Genomic DNA, 13,671 nt, shown 5'->3' on the forward strand with positions numbered 1-13,671 from the left:
AACCGCTTCTTTTTTCAGTTTGCCTAAAACTGAGCCAGAGGTGATGGTTTGAGATGGGTCTCATAAAAAGCAGCAACATCCCAACCAACAAACAAATTGAGTTGATGAACTCAGGAAAAATTAGGACTTTTAAAGTCATGTTGGATTATTCTAAGATTCAGTGCCAAATTTAAAATGACTCGAAATGTGTTTTTTAATAAACAAAAGTAGCATTTCTAAAACTTTTAATAGTGTTATGGTAAATGTTACTATTAGATTGAATAATGGATAATGTGAGAATAATTTTTTGATAATTTCTAGGAACCATAGACAATTCTTTTTAGGTCCCCCCACTTTCTTTGGACATTCCTCTCAGTAAAGTCTATAGTGGTTTAGGAAGGGGGGATCGTTCCCTTATTTACTCTAAAATTATTTCTACTTCAAGGTACTTTTTTCCTGCAATAGTTGAATGTTTTCTGCGCTTCCTCTTTGGAAGTGGCCTTAATAAGGTAGAAGTTACAGCATTAGGTCATGTGGAGGATGAGGGAAAGGTCTGGTAGAGAGAGCGTCTGTACTGTGTTTACTTTTCACTTTTCAACTTGCTGTGCATTGATCTTGAGTCTGTGTTGAAAAATCCCCAATTTAAATTTAGCCTCTGTAGCCATTTATATAGAGAGAAAATAAGAATTATATTCAGAGACTAGAGGTTATACAGAGATGGATATACGTCTTTTGTTCTGCTTTTTCCAAATTCTTAGGTAAAGAAGTACATTACTGCTGGCGATTTAAAAACATTTCTTGAATGAAGAGCATGCACACTTCTCATTGTTATTTCACCTCGTTGCTTGGTATTCCTGCTTTGTAATTACAAAATTTTTATCCCTTGTAACAATCGGACTTTTCTTATCCCTGTGGACGAAACTGTATTACAACCGATGAGTGCGGCTGCCAAAACATGAGCACAGAGGTGGGCACTTGGCTGCTCTGTGTTGTGTAGGAAGTGTTCTGATTACGGGATTTATGATGTACACTAAAGTGGAAATGCCTTTGAACTTAATTTTCAGTCTCCAATCCTAAGTTTTCTTTTTAATCATGAGAACTCTTAAAAACGATTGCAAAGAAAAATCTAAAATATCAAGATTCATTATTTTGTCAACTGTGTGTAAAGTATCTTGTGAGTTTTATAGATATTTTGACTGTCTCGTGTATCCTGAGTACCAATGTCTTTATAGAAAAATACAGTTCTCTGTGAAGACTAGGAAGTGTATTGTATATTGAACGAGTTCTTTGTGTTGTTTTGATATTTAAAATAAAGTTCTTTGGTCCTAATAAAGCATATCTAGGTTTTATTGAACACATTTTCACAGCATGACAATGCAGTGCTCTGCCTGCCTCCTGAAAAATTGAATAAAAAGATCATGAACACATAGAAAACCAGTGTCTTGGGGCACAGTTATTAAAATTTTCTTTATTTTTCATAAGCTAGATATCATTTTGAAATATTTTATATGTTAAATGTATAAATCATTATTTAATGGTTTTTAAGTGGCTAATTAATATGTTTAAATATTAATAGTGGACTATTATGCTTGAAGTAGTCATGTGCTGTTTTTCCCCAAGGAGTCTGAAGTGTAGAAACTCCCATGAATGGGCTGTTGCCTGTGACAGTGAGAGGGGTCACTCTCGCCACTACCCGTCATTCCCAGAACTGTACACTCTGGCCACGGGAGGGACCACTGCTGGTCTACGGCACGAGCTGAGTGACAGGACACACCCGACCTGGCCAGCTGTCATCTGCATCTGGCACATAACTGAGCCTCCGCAGGCAGCTGGTAGAAGACTAGTGAATTCCAAGCCTTCCCACTGGAGGCGGTGTTGTGTGGGACACCTAATTCTCTATTGCTGTGTAACACGTTAGACCAAATGTAGTGGCTTGAAACAACAGACATTATCTCACAGGTCCTGTGGGTCAGGAATCGACTGGCTGAGCTAGGTGGCTCTGGCTCAGGGCCAGAGGTTGAAGTCAAACTTCATGGGACCTGCAGTCTCTAGAGGCCATCCTCGGGTTGAAGTCAAACTTCATGGGAGCTGCAGTCTCTAGAGGCCATCCTGGAGCAGGCTTCACCTCCAAGCCCACTTTTGGCCATAGTTCCTCCCCACACAGCCTCTCTCTACAGGGCTGCCTGGTGATAGATACACAGCTGGCTGACCCCAGCTGAAAAAATGAAAGAGAGAACACAGGCAGGATTTAAGTTGCTGTCTTTTATAACCTAATCTAGGAAGTGATAGCACATCACATCTGCCACTGTGAGTCCCTAAGTCCACACCACTCAAGGGACACAAATTAAGATTCCCCTCTTGAAGGGAGAAGTGACCAAGAATTTTTAGACACACTTTGAAAACCTCCCCAGATTCATTGGTTCTAGAGAAAGCATTCTGTATGTCCGTGCATGGATAGTGGGGGCAGGTACAGCAATCTGTACTCAGAAAATGCATCTACTCCAGAGAGGAAAATACCACCTCTTCTATGGTAGAAAGGGTTTAATGTAACCCACATGCCACAGGTAACTGGTTGGTCCCTGGGGAGTGGAGTCACACTGGGGGTTCTGCTTGGCCTCTGTTCGGTCAGGCTCTCAGCAGTGGGACATCCGATCAGCCTTGGAAAGAGGGAGACTGTTTAAGCTCTTTCATAGCCCCCATATCTGCAGCCATGGTCAGTGTATACATGGGTTCACCAAGGAAGAATGGGGTCTCTGAGGAAAGAGGTTCTGACACCTAAGCAGGACAGGTTGTCTTGTTTGCCTGATTTTTGAGCTCTTCCTTTTCCTTGGATATTCTCTGATGGCATTTACTAGGGACACAAATTTCTTAACTTCCTGTCCCTATTGGTCTTTTTAATTAATTAATTTATTTTTGGCTACGTTGGGTCTTTGTTGTGCACGGGCTTCTTACTGCGGTGGCTTCTCTTGTTGCAGAGCACGGGCTCTAGGCGTGCAGGCTTCAGTAGTTGTGGCACACGGGCTCAGTAGTTGTGGCTCACGGGCTCCAGAGCACAGGCTCAGCAGTTGTGACGCACAGATTTAGTTGCTCCGCAGCATGTGGGATCTTCCCCGACTAGGGCTCAAACCCATATCCGCTGCATTGGCAGGCAGATTCCTAACCATTGCGCCACCAGGGAAGTCCCCCTGTCCCTATCTTGAGATGTCCTTTTACAAACCTCTCCTCCCCAGACTTACTTGTCACCAAGTTTTCATTTTGCTTTTTCCAAACCCTTGACCCGCTGCCCAACCTGTTGACTGTGCCCTTGAGTCAGCAGAGAGCAGAGACGTGTCTTCTCCCTTTTGAAATGGACTAGATGTACCATCCAAACTTCTGCTCCCTGAGTGTTCTCATCTACCCTGAGGGGAGGCTATAGCGCAGCTCTGCTCACATCTGGCCCACCATACACATCAGTCCATAAACTAGGCTTTGTCTTCCTTTATGAAATGGTCAAGGAGATCCCCAATTTCCCCGAGGTATAGACTGAGAGAGGCAGTGTAGGAGGAGGAGATATTACAGGACCCAGATCGTCTGTGCAGCTTGTGAACTTGGGGCCTGATCAGCCCTGGCCTGGTGTTCACCACTTTGACTTGATAATGGAATGTTGCTTGTCACATCCAGTTGTTTGGTTCCTTGGATTAGATCCCAGGTCAGCAAACTTCTTTGTAAAGGGCCAGATACTAAGTAGTACAGACTTTGCAGGCAATATGATTTCTCCTGGAACTATTCGACTCCACCTTTGTAGTGTGAAAGCGGCCGTAGATAACATGTAAAGGAATGGGTGTCAGCGGGGTAAGTCTCAGACCCTCCCAGCTCCTGACAGCTGTTTCTTGCTCATCAGATTTAATTAGCAAATGTCATCAATATAACGGACCAGTGGAGGGGCCGCCTCTGCTGGTGAGGGAGGTTTGTGGGAATAGGGAGAATTACAAGGTCTCAGCCTTTAAAATTTTGCTCCAATGCCATACTCCTTCCCAGAGTCTCCCTCCCTCCCCTTAGCTAGGAGGGCTGGTAGGGTCAAGCATTTCATCAGTGCTGCCACATTCACCAGCAGCCTCGGGATTACTCCTTGGCCATGTGTTCCCTGAGACCACAGGAAATGAGGGGCTTCTTCAGGCCCTCCGTCCACACATTCTTGTTCTCAAGATAAGTTCTTAGTTGTACCCTTGGATGTTCACAGAGTTTCATTTTCTTTTTCCCTATGTATGCTCTCCAGGGTGGTCAGGTGAAACCAGGTGACACTCTAAGCTTTATAATCATTTATAAAGTGTTGGCATAGCCACTGTGTGCCCCGGCCACCTGATCTTTGAATAAATTGCCCTACGTATGCAGTTCATCTCATGCTGCCGCCACAGATAGATGATTTGAGGACTCAGGATGCCACCGCATCCCTTGGATTATCATGATGTTTCTCGCTAGCAGGAGTTTATCCCTGTGCTCCTCAAATACGAGCAACTCAATTCAGAATTCTATCTTAAGAGGCAATTTCCTAAGGCCACTATTGCATCAGCCAGGGACACTAAGGAAATAGTTGGCCCTCTTCAATTTAGTGGAATTCAAGGAAGTTTAATAAAGGGACTATTTGCAAAGATGTGACAGGGATGCAGGGAAACAACCAATAGTGCCATATCCTGGGACTAGTAACACCATGGTATCCCCACACCCAGATCCCCAGAGACCCATGAGGAGAGGGCACCTCTCCAGCTACTTGTGATTTTAATGTTGAGATGGAGCCAGCCCAAGGGGGGGCGGGAGTGGGGGAAGTACCCTTATCTCCCTTTTTGAGTAAAACAGAAGCTACAGAGTAAAAAACCTATGGATGTAGCAAATACATAACACAGGCCAGCATCCCACAGCAAAGAGCAGGCTGGAAAAGGGTGGAGGGTGGAAGTGGAGGGCAAATAAAAAAATAATCCATACAGTTCATTCTGGATTTTCTAAAATTGTGCGTCAACAGCATTGCTTCATGAAGAGAAACTGTGAGGGGAGAGCATAGATAAACAAGATGAGTTACTATCATGTTAAAAAGCATTGAAACAAACATTTCAGTGACTTAAGCTTAAGGGCTTATATCTGTAATGTTAATTTGATGAACAACATTCACAATGTGATATAATAAATATAAATGAAGTGTATATGAATGTTATTGTCGTTCACATTAACATTTTGCTAAAAAATTATGGAGTAGTGGTCTCATTGTGCATCAATCCTAAATTAGGATTTTAAGAAACCTCCATGAACACTTTTGATTAAGTATCGTTAAGATAACCGGGTTCAACATCAGGTCAAAATGGGTGTCAGTGAATATAATTTCAGATCCCACCTTCCTCATTTTGGTTTTCCACCCAGGGAGTTTTCTTTTGATGTATTTCGTGCACGCGTACACACATCCACACGTTATTTTTTAAAGTCTTCTCTTGTCTTTAGAGGCAGTAGGTGCAGGGGTGACAGCAAGACCAGCCGAGCTGCCTGTGTCCCTCTCTTGGCATTGCCACTTCCTGGCTGGCTGGACGCCGGCCTCGCTCATCTGTGAAACACGAATAATGGCACCTCCCTCACAGGGTTGAAGTGAAGGTTGAGATAAATATGTGCAGGGCTTAAAACAGTCCCTGGCAAAGAGTAACATGTAAGCGATGACCATTATTATCAGATGTCTACAATTAAAATTAAAACCGGAAGTTATTTGTCAAGGGCAATGCCAGTCAAGACCATCGCTTATGAATTTCTGGGAATCTCAGGTTTTGTATGCTGACCTAGTTTTGCTCCCAGTATCACTGAGCCCCTGCTGGGGTCAGGCACTGACATCAGCACGTTCACACTAACTATACATTTAATTTTCCTCATTTTCTCCCATTTGGGTCCAGGAAGCCTCTGAGGGGAGCTCAGGGTTGTGACCCCGGGCGGGTATACTGGAGGAGGGAAATGACTGTCCCAGCACGGCAATGACTGCTGCATTTACGGTGGAAGTGCTGTGACCCTCTTTCTTTCAAGCAGCCTGTTCACAAAACCGAAAGGCGAATTCCGAGTCTGAGCCCCGGGCCTCAAGGGCCACCGAGACCCCGACGCCACTGTCGCCTCCGCGCGCAGAGCCAGGCGCCGCCGCCGTCACGTTTAAATAAGGCGCCCTCTTCTCATTGGCCGGGGTTGCTGCCCGATGATTGGCCCCGCGGGGAGGTGGGCGGGTCAGGGCGCCCCCATTGGTGGAGGCGGGAAGTTTAAACAGAGCAAAGAAGCTGCGCCGTTTGCTCCTGTTTCCACTTTGCGAGTCTGTGTGTCCGGCTTATTTGCTGGGTCCCGGTGATCGCACGAGAAAGGGGGCGAATTCGCTCCAGTTCCCCCAGCTTCCCGAGAGGACACGGTGGGCGTTCCTGCAGGGGCGGCTCGGAGCAGCTCGTTGGGCCCAGAGGCCGCCATGGCGACCAGGCGTCAGGGGCGCGACCGCTGGGAGCGGAGCCCCCCGGAACCGAGGCCGCGGGGCCCCCGGGCCGAGGAGGAGGCGGCCTCCCCGCCGGTCCTGTCCCTCAGCCACTTCTGCAGGTCGCCCTTCCTCTGCTTCGGGGACGTGCGCCTGGGAGCCTCGCGGACGCTGCCCCTGGCCCTGGACAACCCCAACGAGGAGGCGACGGCCGTGAGCCTCTCCCGTGGCCCGGCCGCCGAGTGCGGCTTCACCGTCTGGCCGAGCGCCTTCGTGCTGCAGGTAGGAGGGGAGTGGGCCCTCCGCGGTCTCCCCGCCGCGCTCCGGGAGTGGCCTCGAAACGAGCAGCAGCGGACCTGAGGCCTGGAGATAAAGCCAGGTCCTTCCCTCTAACGCTGGGTGAGCCCTGGTCCCCGGGGCAGAGGAGCCGGGTTGGCGGGGACTCGGGCGGTGACATCGCGTCCACGCGCCTGCGCGGAGCATCCTTAGAAGCCCTTTCCTAGCTTTCTGTTGCAGAGAAGCGTTTTTCATAGACTTCAGGACTCGAGAAGACTTCCGGTTCTAGAGTAATGGATGGCACTTTTAAAATCAATATTCTTATCTTTCATCTGTCTCTCTGTCCATACATCTATCCCTCCATCCATCTGTCTGTATTTAAAACTGCCAGGAGTACTTTGGTTAGAGCAGGGTTTTTTAATTGCTTTCCATGAGTCATCTTAAATATCCACTTCAGTTTCCATAGGGAAACTGATTCCACAGAGTCAAGGTAACTACTGTTCCGGTGAGCTTTGTTTTGACCAGACGTCTATAGCAACAAAACCAAAAACATCTCTTCAGGATTTCAACAAGTATGAACAAGTTTTCAACAAGTATGAACACTTTATTATTTTAATCTTTTTTTGGTTTGTTTGCTGTAGTGTAGTTTTAACGGTGATTCAAATTTAATTTTATGACTGTTGTTTCAAGAACTTCCTGGGTAGCTTTTCTTCATTGCATTGGCCAGAGTACTGCTCCCATTCCTGTCACCAAAATCTAGAGAATTTACTTTCTTATTTTGATTTCTGTGGTGTTTCCATTGATTAGAATCTCTGAAAGGGTGAAAAGAAAACAGAAATTAGCTGAGGGAGTCTCACTCCTTATGTAAATAACTGCTTCCTAAGGCAGTGAGAAGAGGCTTTAATCTGAGGTCTGTTGACGTGTGCTAAGCAGTGGTTCAGCTACACTTAAGAACCTACCCCTTCTCTCTAGTTTATAAGTGTTTGCTTTTCTTTTCGTGAAAACATATATACATTTTTCTAGCTACATAATGCTTCTACTTGTTCTTTTTTGTTTTGTGGAACTAAAGTTTTTGTTTTTTTAGAATTACACTTTTTATACTGTAAAAGTTAACTGTTCTTATATTTTAAACCATCTGTTTATGATGTTTTATGGTTTCTGCTTTAAAACAAAACTTGTCTTTTATTAGCTGTTGATTTCCCTCAGCTTCAGGTGTGAGTGTGCTGATTCCACTTAACCCACCAAACCACTAAGATAATACCTACAAACATAATGTTTGTTACCTTTTACAAATTCTTTTAAACTCTGTTGCCTTATTTAATCCTTACATCAAACTCATGGAGTCCTTATCCACATTTGTAGATAAGGCAACACTGTCAAAGGGTTTGTGTCCAATGGATCAGGGTAGGCAGCTCAGTTCACTCTTCTGAGTCTTCCGTGTCTATTTTCTCATCCATCGGTTGGAAGTAATGCCAACTGCAGCTGTGCATGGTGCTCAAATGAGAGAAAGCTTCAAGCAAAATCTGGACTCTGTGTCCTGAATAAATGTTCTCTTCCCAATTTTTGATGAGGAAATATGCTCAGAGGGTGGAAATATTTATGCATGGTTTTATTCATAGCAGTTGACAGAGCTGGGATTCCCATCCAGGTCTTATAATTTTAAATCCCATGCACTTTCCCTTATATTGATTTATAGACATGAGACATGGTTCCTTCCTAAAGACATGTTAGGAGGTTGAGGGAAAAATTCTAAGAACAAGAAGAAGCTACATCAAACAGCTGTCAAGGAGGTTGGGATGTTTTGAGACCGGTGGTTCTCAAATTTAAGAATGCATCAGAATCACCTGGAGGGCTGGTTAAAGTACTTTTGGGTCCCCACCTTCAGAGTTTCTGATTCCATATGTGTAGAATAGGACTAGAACTTGCATTTCTAAGAAGTTCCCAGGTGATGCCTCTGCTACTGGTCCAGGGACCACATTTTGAAAAGCACTGTAGTAGAAAATAAATATTAGAACATCCCTTAACTAAAACACACCCCACACCTTCAGTGAATTAGCATGTCACGGTATGACTAAGCAGCATTTCTCTGAGATGCCTGCAACCACTTGCATCAGATTTGTCTGGATTGCTTGTTAAGTGAGGGAGATTTCTACTCAGCACTCCACACTTACTAATGTGAATTTCTGGGGGTAAATACAGAAAACTCGATGTTAAACAAGGTCTTATGTATGCAGATGGCATCTAACGAACTCCTAGGTAAAGTGTTATACTTGCCAAATAGTGACAAAAACTCACAATTAGTATAAAAATAGGTCTACAATACATTGTATCTAGGCCTAATAAGGAGTGAGGACCAGAAGACTGTCATTTGGGATTTTTTTTTTTTTTTTTTTTTTTTTTTTGCGGTACGGGGGCCTCTCACTGCTGTGGCCTCTCCCGTTGCGGAGCACAGGCTCCAGACGCGCAGGCTCAGCGGCCATGGCTCACGGGCCCAGCCGCTCCGCAGCACGTGGGATCTTCCCGGACCGGGGCACGAACCCGCGTCCCCCGCATCGGCAGGCGGACTCTCAACCACTGCGCCACCAGGGAAGCCCTTGGGATATTTTTGTAGAGCAGATTTACTGGGGCCAATCCAAGGAAAAATTTTAAATGTTATTTTCAGTTTCTTTTAATCTCCTAGTCATTCTTTTTAAAACTTCAATAATACTGGTGTGTTAGAATCTGCATAGGACTGCTTTAATGTAGGGAGTTTGTCATTTGGGTCTAGGTCTTCATAATGACATTCAGTTAAAATCACCAGCCATCCTACTGAATGGGATTAAGCCACGTGGTGTTTCCATCCTGACTGCACGTTACCTCAGTGGTGAGCTTTAAAAAAACCACTGGTACCAGGACCCCGCTTCAGCATCACTCCTGGGGAGGACATAGAGGAGGGTCGGGGCATTTTTACTTTTTACAAACCTCTCAAATGATCTCTGTAACCAGGGTTATGAACAACTCAACTGGATGGTTTAACAGACTCATTGGTGCCAGTTCTGGAAGTAGGAGCTTTTGCTCTGCAAACGAGTAGAGGCTAACATGAGGCTGCTCGCACTTCTTCAAGAAAATAAGCCACCCGTCTATTGTGCAATGAGTTTGATGCTAATTTGATGTGCCTGGGAGACTTGGACGAACTGACTGGCAGGGCAGCCCCAAACCTGACTCTTCCCTCCTCCTTCACAGCCAGGCTTCTCAGACAGTTATGGTCATTGCACTTATGGCCACAAGGGGGCAGGCCAGATCCATTTAATAACAAGGCAGCTTCCGTTGTCACTGGCTGCAACTACCATTTTCTGATTTGTCACTAATAAAAAGTTTGTAAACAAAGACCACAGAATCTTAGGACTAGATGGAATTATGAGAGATCATCTTGTTTATTGATTGACAACATTTTTTTAATCTTCTCCCAAAGGAGGGAGATGCAGCCCACTTTTTTTATTGTAATTCTGACTTTCTGCTGTCTTTCAGAATCTAGATAAAATAGTAAGATTCTTATCTCAGACACATGGCAGTGCTTCTGTTCAAAAAATTAACAGTGGTGCATATCCAAGAATGCCATTACTGAAGTTAATTGAGGCATATTTAAAAGAAAGTAGTATAACAGATCTGTTCCCTCATTTGTTTGAGTTACCTAAGAAATTGTTTTAAAGGGTGGAGTTGGGGGGCGGGGGAGACCAAATAAAGATTTACAAAAGGGAAAAAGTAAAATGCTTTATGTTTCATTTCTGTTTTTACACCTCTGAGGGTATTTGTTTCCATAAAAGGTGAAGTTTTGTAGCTAGACTATCACTGCAGTCCAAAAAGCATGTATCAGTTATAAATCCCTTGACATATTTTTCAGAACTGAGTCCCTCTCACTGTCTCAGTCTATGGATTGTTACAGATTAACGAAGGGCTTCCTCATGGGAAGGTGGATGGAGGGAGGGGGCATGGAAAAGGAAAAGGGGATGAGCGCTCTGAGCATTTTCTTCCCAATGTGCTCTCCTCCTGAGTTAGCTGATTAACCTTTCAGTTAAGGATAAAAAGCCTAGCACTTCATTTCGGTATGCCTTAAAGAAAATAGGCAAACAAACAAAACAGAACAAAGCCTCTGCAGCCACAAAGTGTACACCTAGGTAATGCTGTTTATAATGTTCAAATCTGTTAAAGAGATTACATATATACCATAGTCCTCTGCTTCTCTCTCCAACCTCATGTATCGCAGGTCATTTGCCTTCCCACTGACGTTAAGCCACACTGGTCCTCTATCTGTTTCTAGGGCTACACTAAGCAGTTTCTTGTTTCAGGGCTGTGTACATGCTGGCACGTTCTGCTGAATTGCTCCTCCCTTAGCTCTGTCTGTCCAGCTCATTCTTATGCTTTGTCTTAGCTTAAAAATTAGTAGTTTACTCTCTGATCACCCGGTTAGAGATTATAGGTCCCTTCACTCTGGCTCTCTCAAACCTTTTTTTTGTTTTATTGATAACAGTATTGGGGACTTGTATTTTTGTATTTATCTTTTCACTTAGATTTTGTAATTTCTTTTATTGAGAAGAATATAGTGTCCATGAGGCCAGAGACCATGTCTACTTTTCATTCATTCAATAATTTTGTCACTTAAATATTTAATGTATGCCTATCCTGTGTCAGGCACTATGTATTCCATTAGGCACTCAATAACTATTTGCAAAATAACAGTAACTCTTTAGAAGGGACACCCCCTTTTAAAATTTTCTATATATAAATTGAGAAGCAAGTAGTAAGAGTTCACACTCTTGAATTTATCCTAAACAGATAATTTCATTTGAATCTCAATAAGAACACAATTTGATAGATATGCCCATTAAGTAAGTTGTACAGGCAGACCTTGGAGATATTGTGGGTTCAGTTTCAGACCACTGCAATAGAGTGAAAATCACAGTAAAGCAAGTCACAAGAATGTTTTGGTTTCCCAGTGCATATAAAAGTTATGTTTACACTATACTGTAATTATTAAGTGTACAATAGCATCATGTCTAAAAAGACAATATACATATCTTAAGTTAAAAAGACTACTACTAAAAGATGCTAACAATCTGAGCCTTCAGCAAACTGTAATCTTTTTGCTCATGAAGGGTTTGCCTTGATGTTGATGCTGCTGACTGATCAGGGTGGTGGCTGCTGAAGGGTGGGGTTGCCGTGGCAATTTCTTCAAACAAGACAACAGTGAAGTTTGCTGCATTGATTGACTCTTCCTTTCATGAACAATTTCTCTGTAGCCTGCGATGCTGTTTGATAGCATTTTAACCACAGTAGAACGTCTTTCAAAATTAAAGTCAATCCTCTCAAACCCTGCCTTGTTTTATCAACTAAGTTTATGTAATATTCTAAATCCTTTGTTGTCATTTCAGTAATCTTCACAGCATCTTCACCAGGAGTAGATTCCATCTCAAGAAACCATTCTCTTTGTTCATCTATACGAAGCAACTTCTCATCTATTCAAGTTTTATCATGAAATTGCAGCAATTCAGTCACATCTGCAAGCACCACTTTTAAATCTGTTGTCCGAGTCCAAGCTCGTACTACTCACCACACAACAAGACAGTAAATCTAGAGACAAGTCGTTAGGGCAAGGAATAGTGACTTTATTTGGAAAGCCAGCTGACCAAGAAGATGGCAGACTAGTGTTCCAAAGAACCATCTTACCTGAGTTAGAATTCAGGCTTCTTTTATATTAAAAGCGGAGGGTCTGTTGTTAGTTGTTGCAAACTTCTTTGTGTCAGAATCCTTTGCTCTTGCAGCTGTCCCTGTAGGTCAGGTCATGATGTCCCTGTAAACCTCCAACAAGACAAATGTTATTCTCTGTTCTGCAGCTTTTGAATCTCTATATGAATGGAAAAGTGTTATACCTTTAAAGGTCAGAGCCTTGAGAATGGGCTGTCCTGTATATTTCAGGCTATAGGCAACATTCTTAACTTGTAGCAAAATCAATAGAGTACAAAGTTTAAAGTAAAAGAAACAGATCTAATATGGAGTTAGATTTGTTCTTCCCTATTACAATTCTAGTTCTCTTGCTGTTTCTACCATATCTTCAGTTACTTCCAGGAAGTAACTGAAACCCTCAAAGTCATTCATGAGGATTAGAATCAACTTCTTCCAGACTCCTGTTAATGTTGATATTTTGACCTCTACCCATGAATCATGAATGTTCTTAATGGCATCCTGAATGGTGAATCCCTTTCAGAAGGTTTTCAATTTACTTTTCCCAGATCCATCCGAGGAATCACTATCTATGGCAACTATAGCCTTATGAAATGTATTTTTTAATAAGATTTGAAAGTCGAAATTACTCCTTGATCTATGGGCTGCAGAATAGATGTTGTGCTAGCAGGCATGAAAATAACATTAATCTCACTGCTACATCAGAGCTCTTGGGTGACCAGGTGCATTGTCAGTGAGCAATAATATTTTGAAAGGAATTTAGTCTTTTTTTCTGAGCAGTATGTCTCAACAGTGGGCTTGAAATATTGGTAAACCATGTTGTAAAGAAATGTGCCATCATCCAGATTTAGTTGTTCCATTTACAGAACACAGGCAGAGTAGATTCAGCATAATTCTTAAGGGCCGTAGGACTTTCAGAATAGTAAGCGAGCATTAGCTTCAACTTGAAGTCACCAGTTGCATTAGTCCCTAAGGAGAGAGTCAGCCTGTCATTTGAAGCCAGGCATTGACTTCTCCTCTCCAGCTATGAAAGTCCTAGATTGCATCTTCATTCTGTAGAAGGCTGTTTCCTCTACACTGAAAACCTGTTGTTTAGTGCAATCACCTTCATTAATTATCTTAGGAGATCTCCCGGATAACTTGCTGCAGCTTCTGCATCAGCACTTAGTGCTTCACCTTGCACTTTTAATGTTGTGAAGATGACTTCTTTCCTTAAACCTCATGAACCAAGCTCTGCCAGCTTC

At 43.3% G+C, this 13,671-nt stretch overlaps 1 protein-coding gene across 2 annotated transcripts in view; it reads left to right on the plus strand.

The window, feature by feature from the left end:
- The first annotated feature begins 6,430 nt into the window (after window positions 1-6,430).
- The window catches only part of ASPM (assembly factor for spindle microtubules), a 67,676-nt gene continuing 60,435 nt past the window's right edge, over window positions 6,431-13,671 (plus strand). For both annotated transcript variants that reach the window (XM_007459664.1, XM_007459663.1), the window contains exon 1: window positions 6,431-6,715. In XM_007459664.1, the coding sequence (XP_007459726.1) occupies window positions 6,431-6,715 (285 nt within the window). The remainder of the gene's footprint in view (window positions 6,716-13,671) is intronic.

Source organism: Lipotes vexillifer, unplaced genomic scaffold, assembly GCF_000442215.2.
Source record: "Lipotes vexillifer unplaced genomic scaffold, Lipotes_vexillifer_v1.1 scaffold830, whole genome shotgun sequence".
Lineage (NCBI taxonomy): Eukaryota > Metazoa > Chordata > Mammalia > Artiodactyla > Lipotidae > Lipotes > Lipotes vexillifer.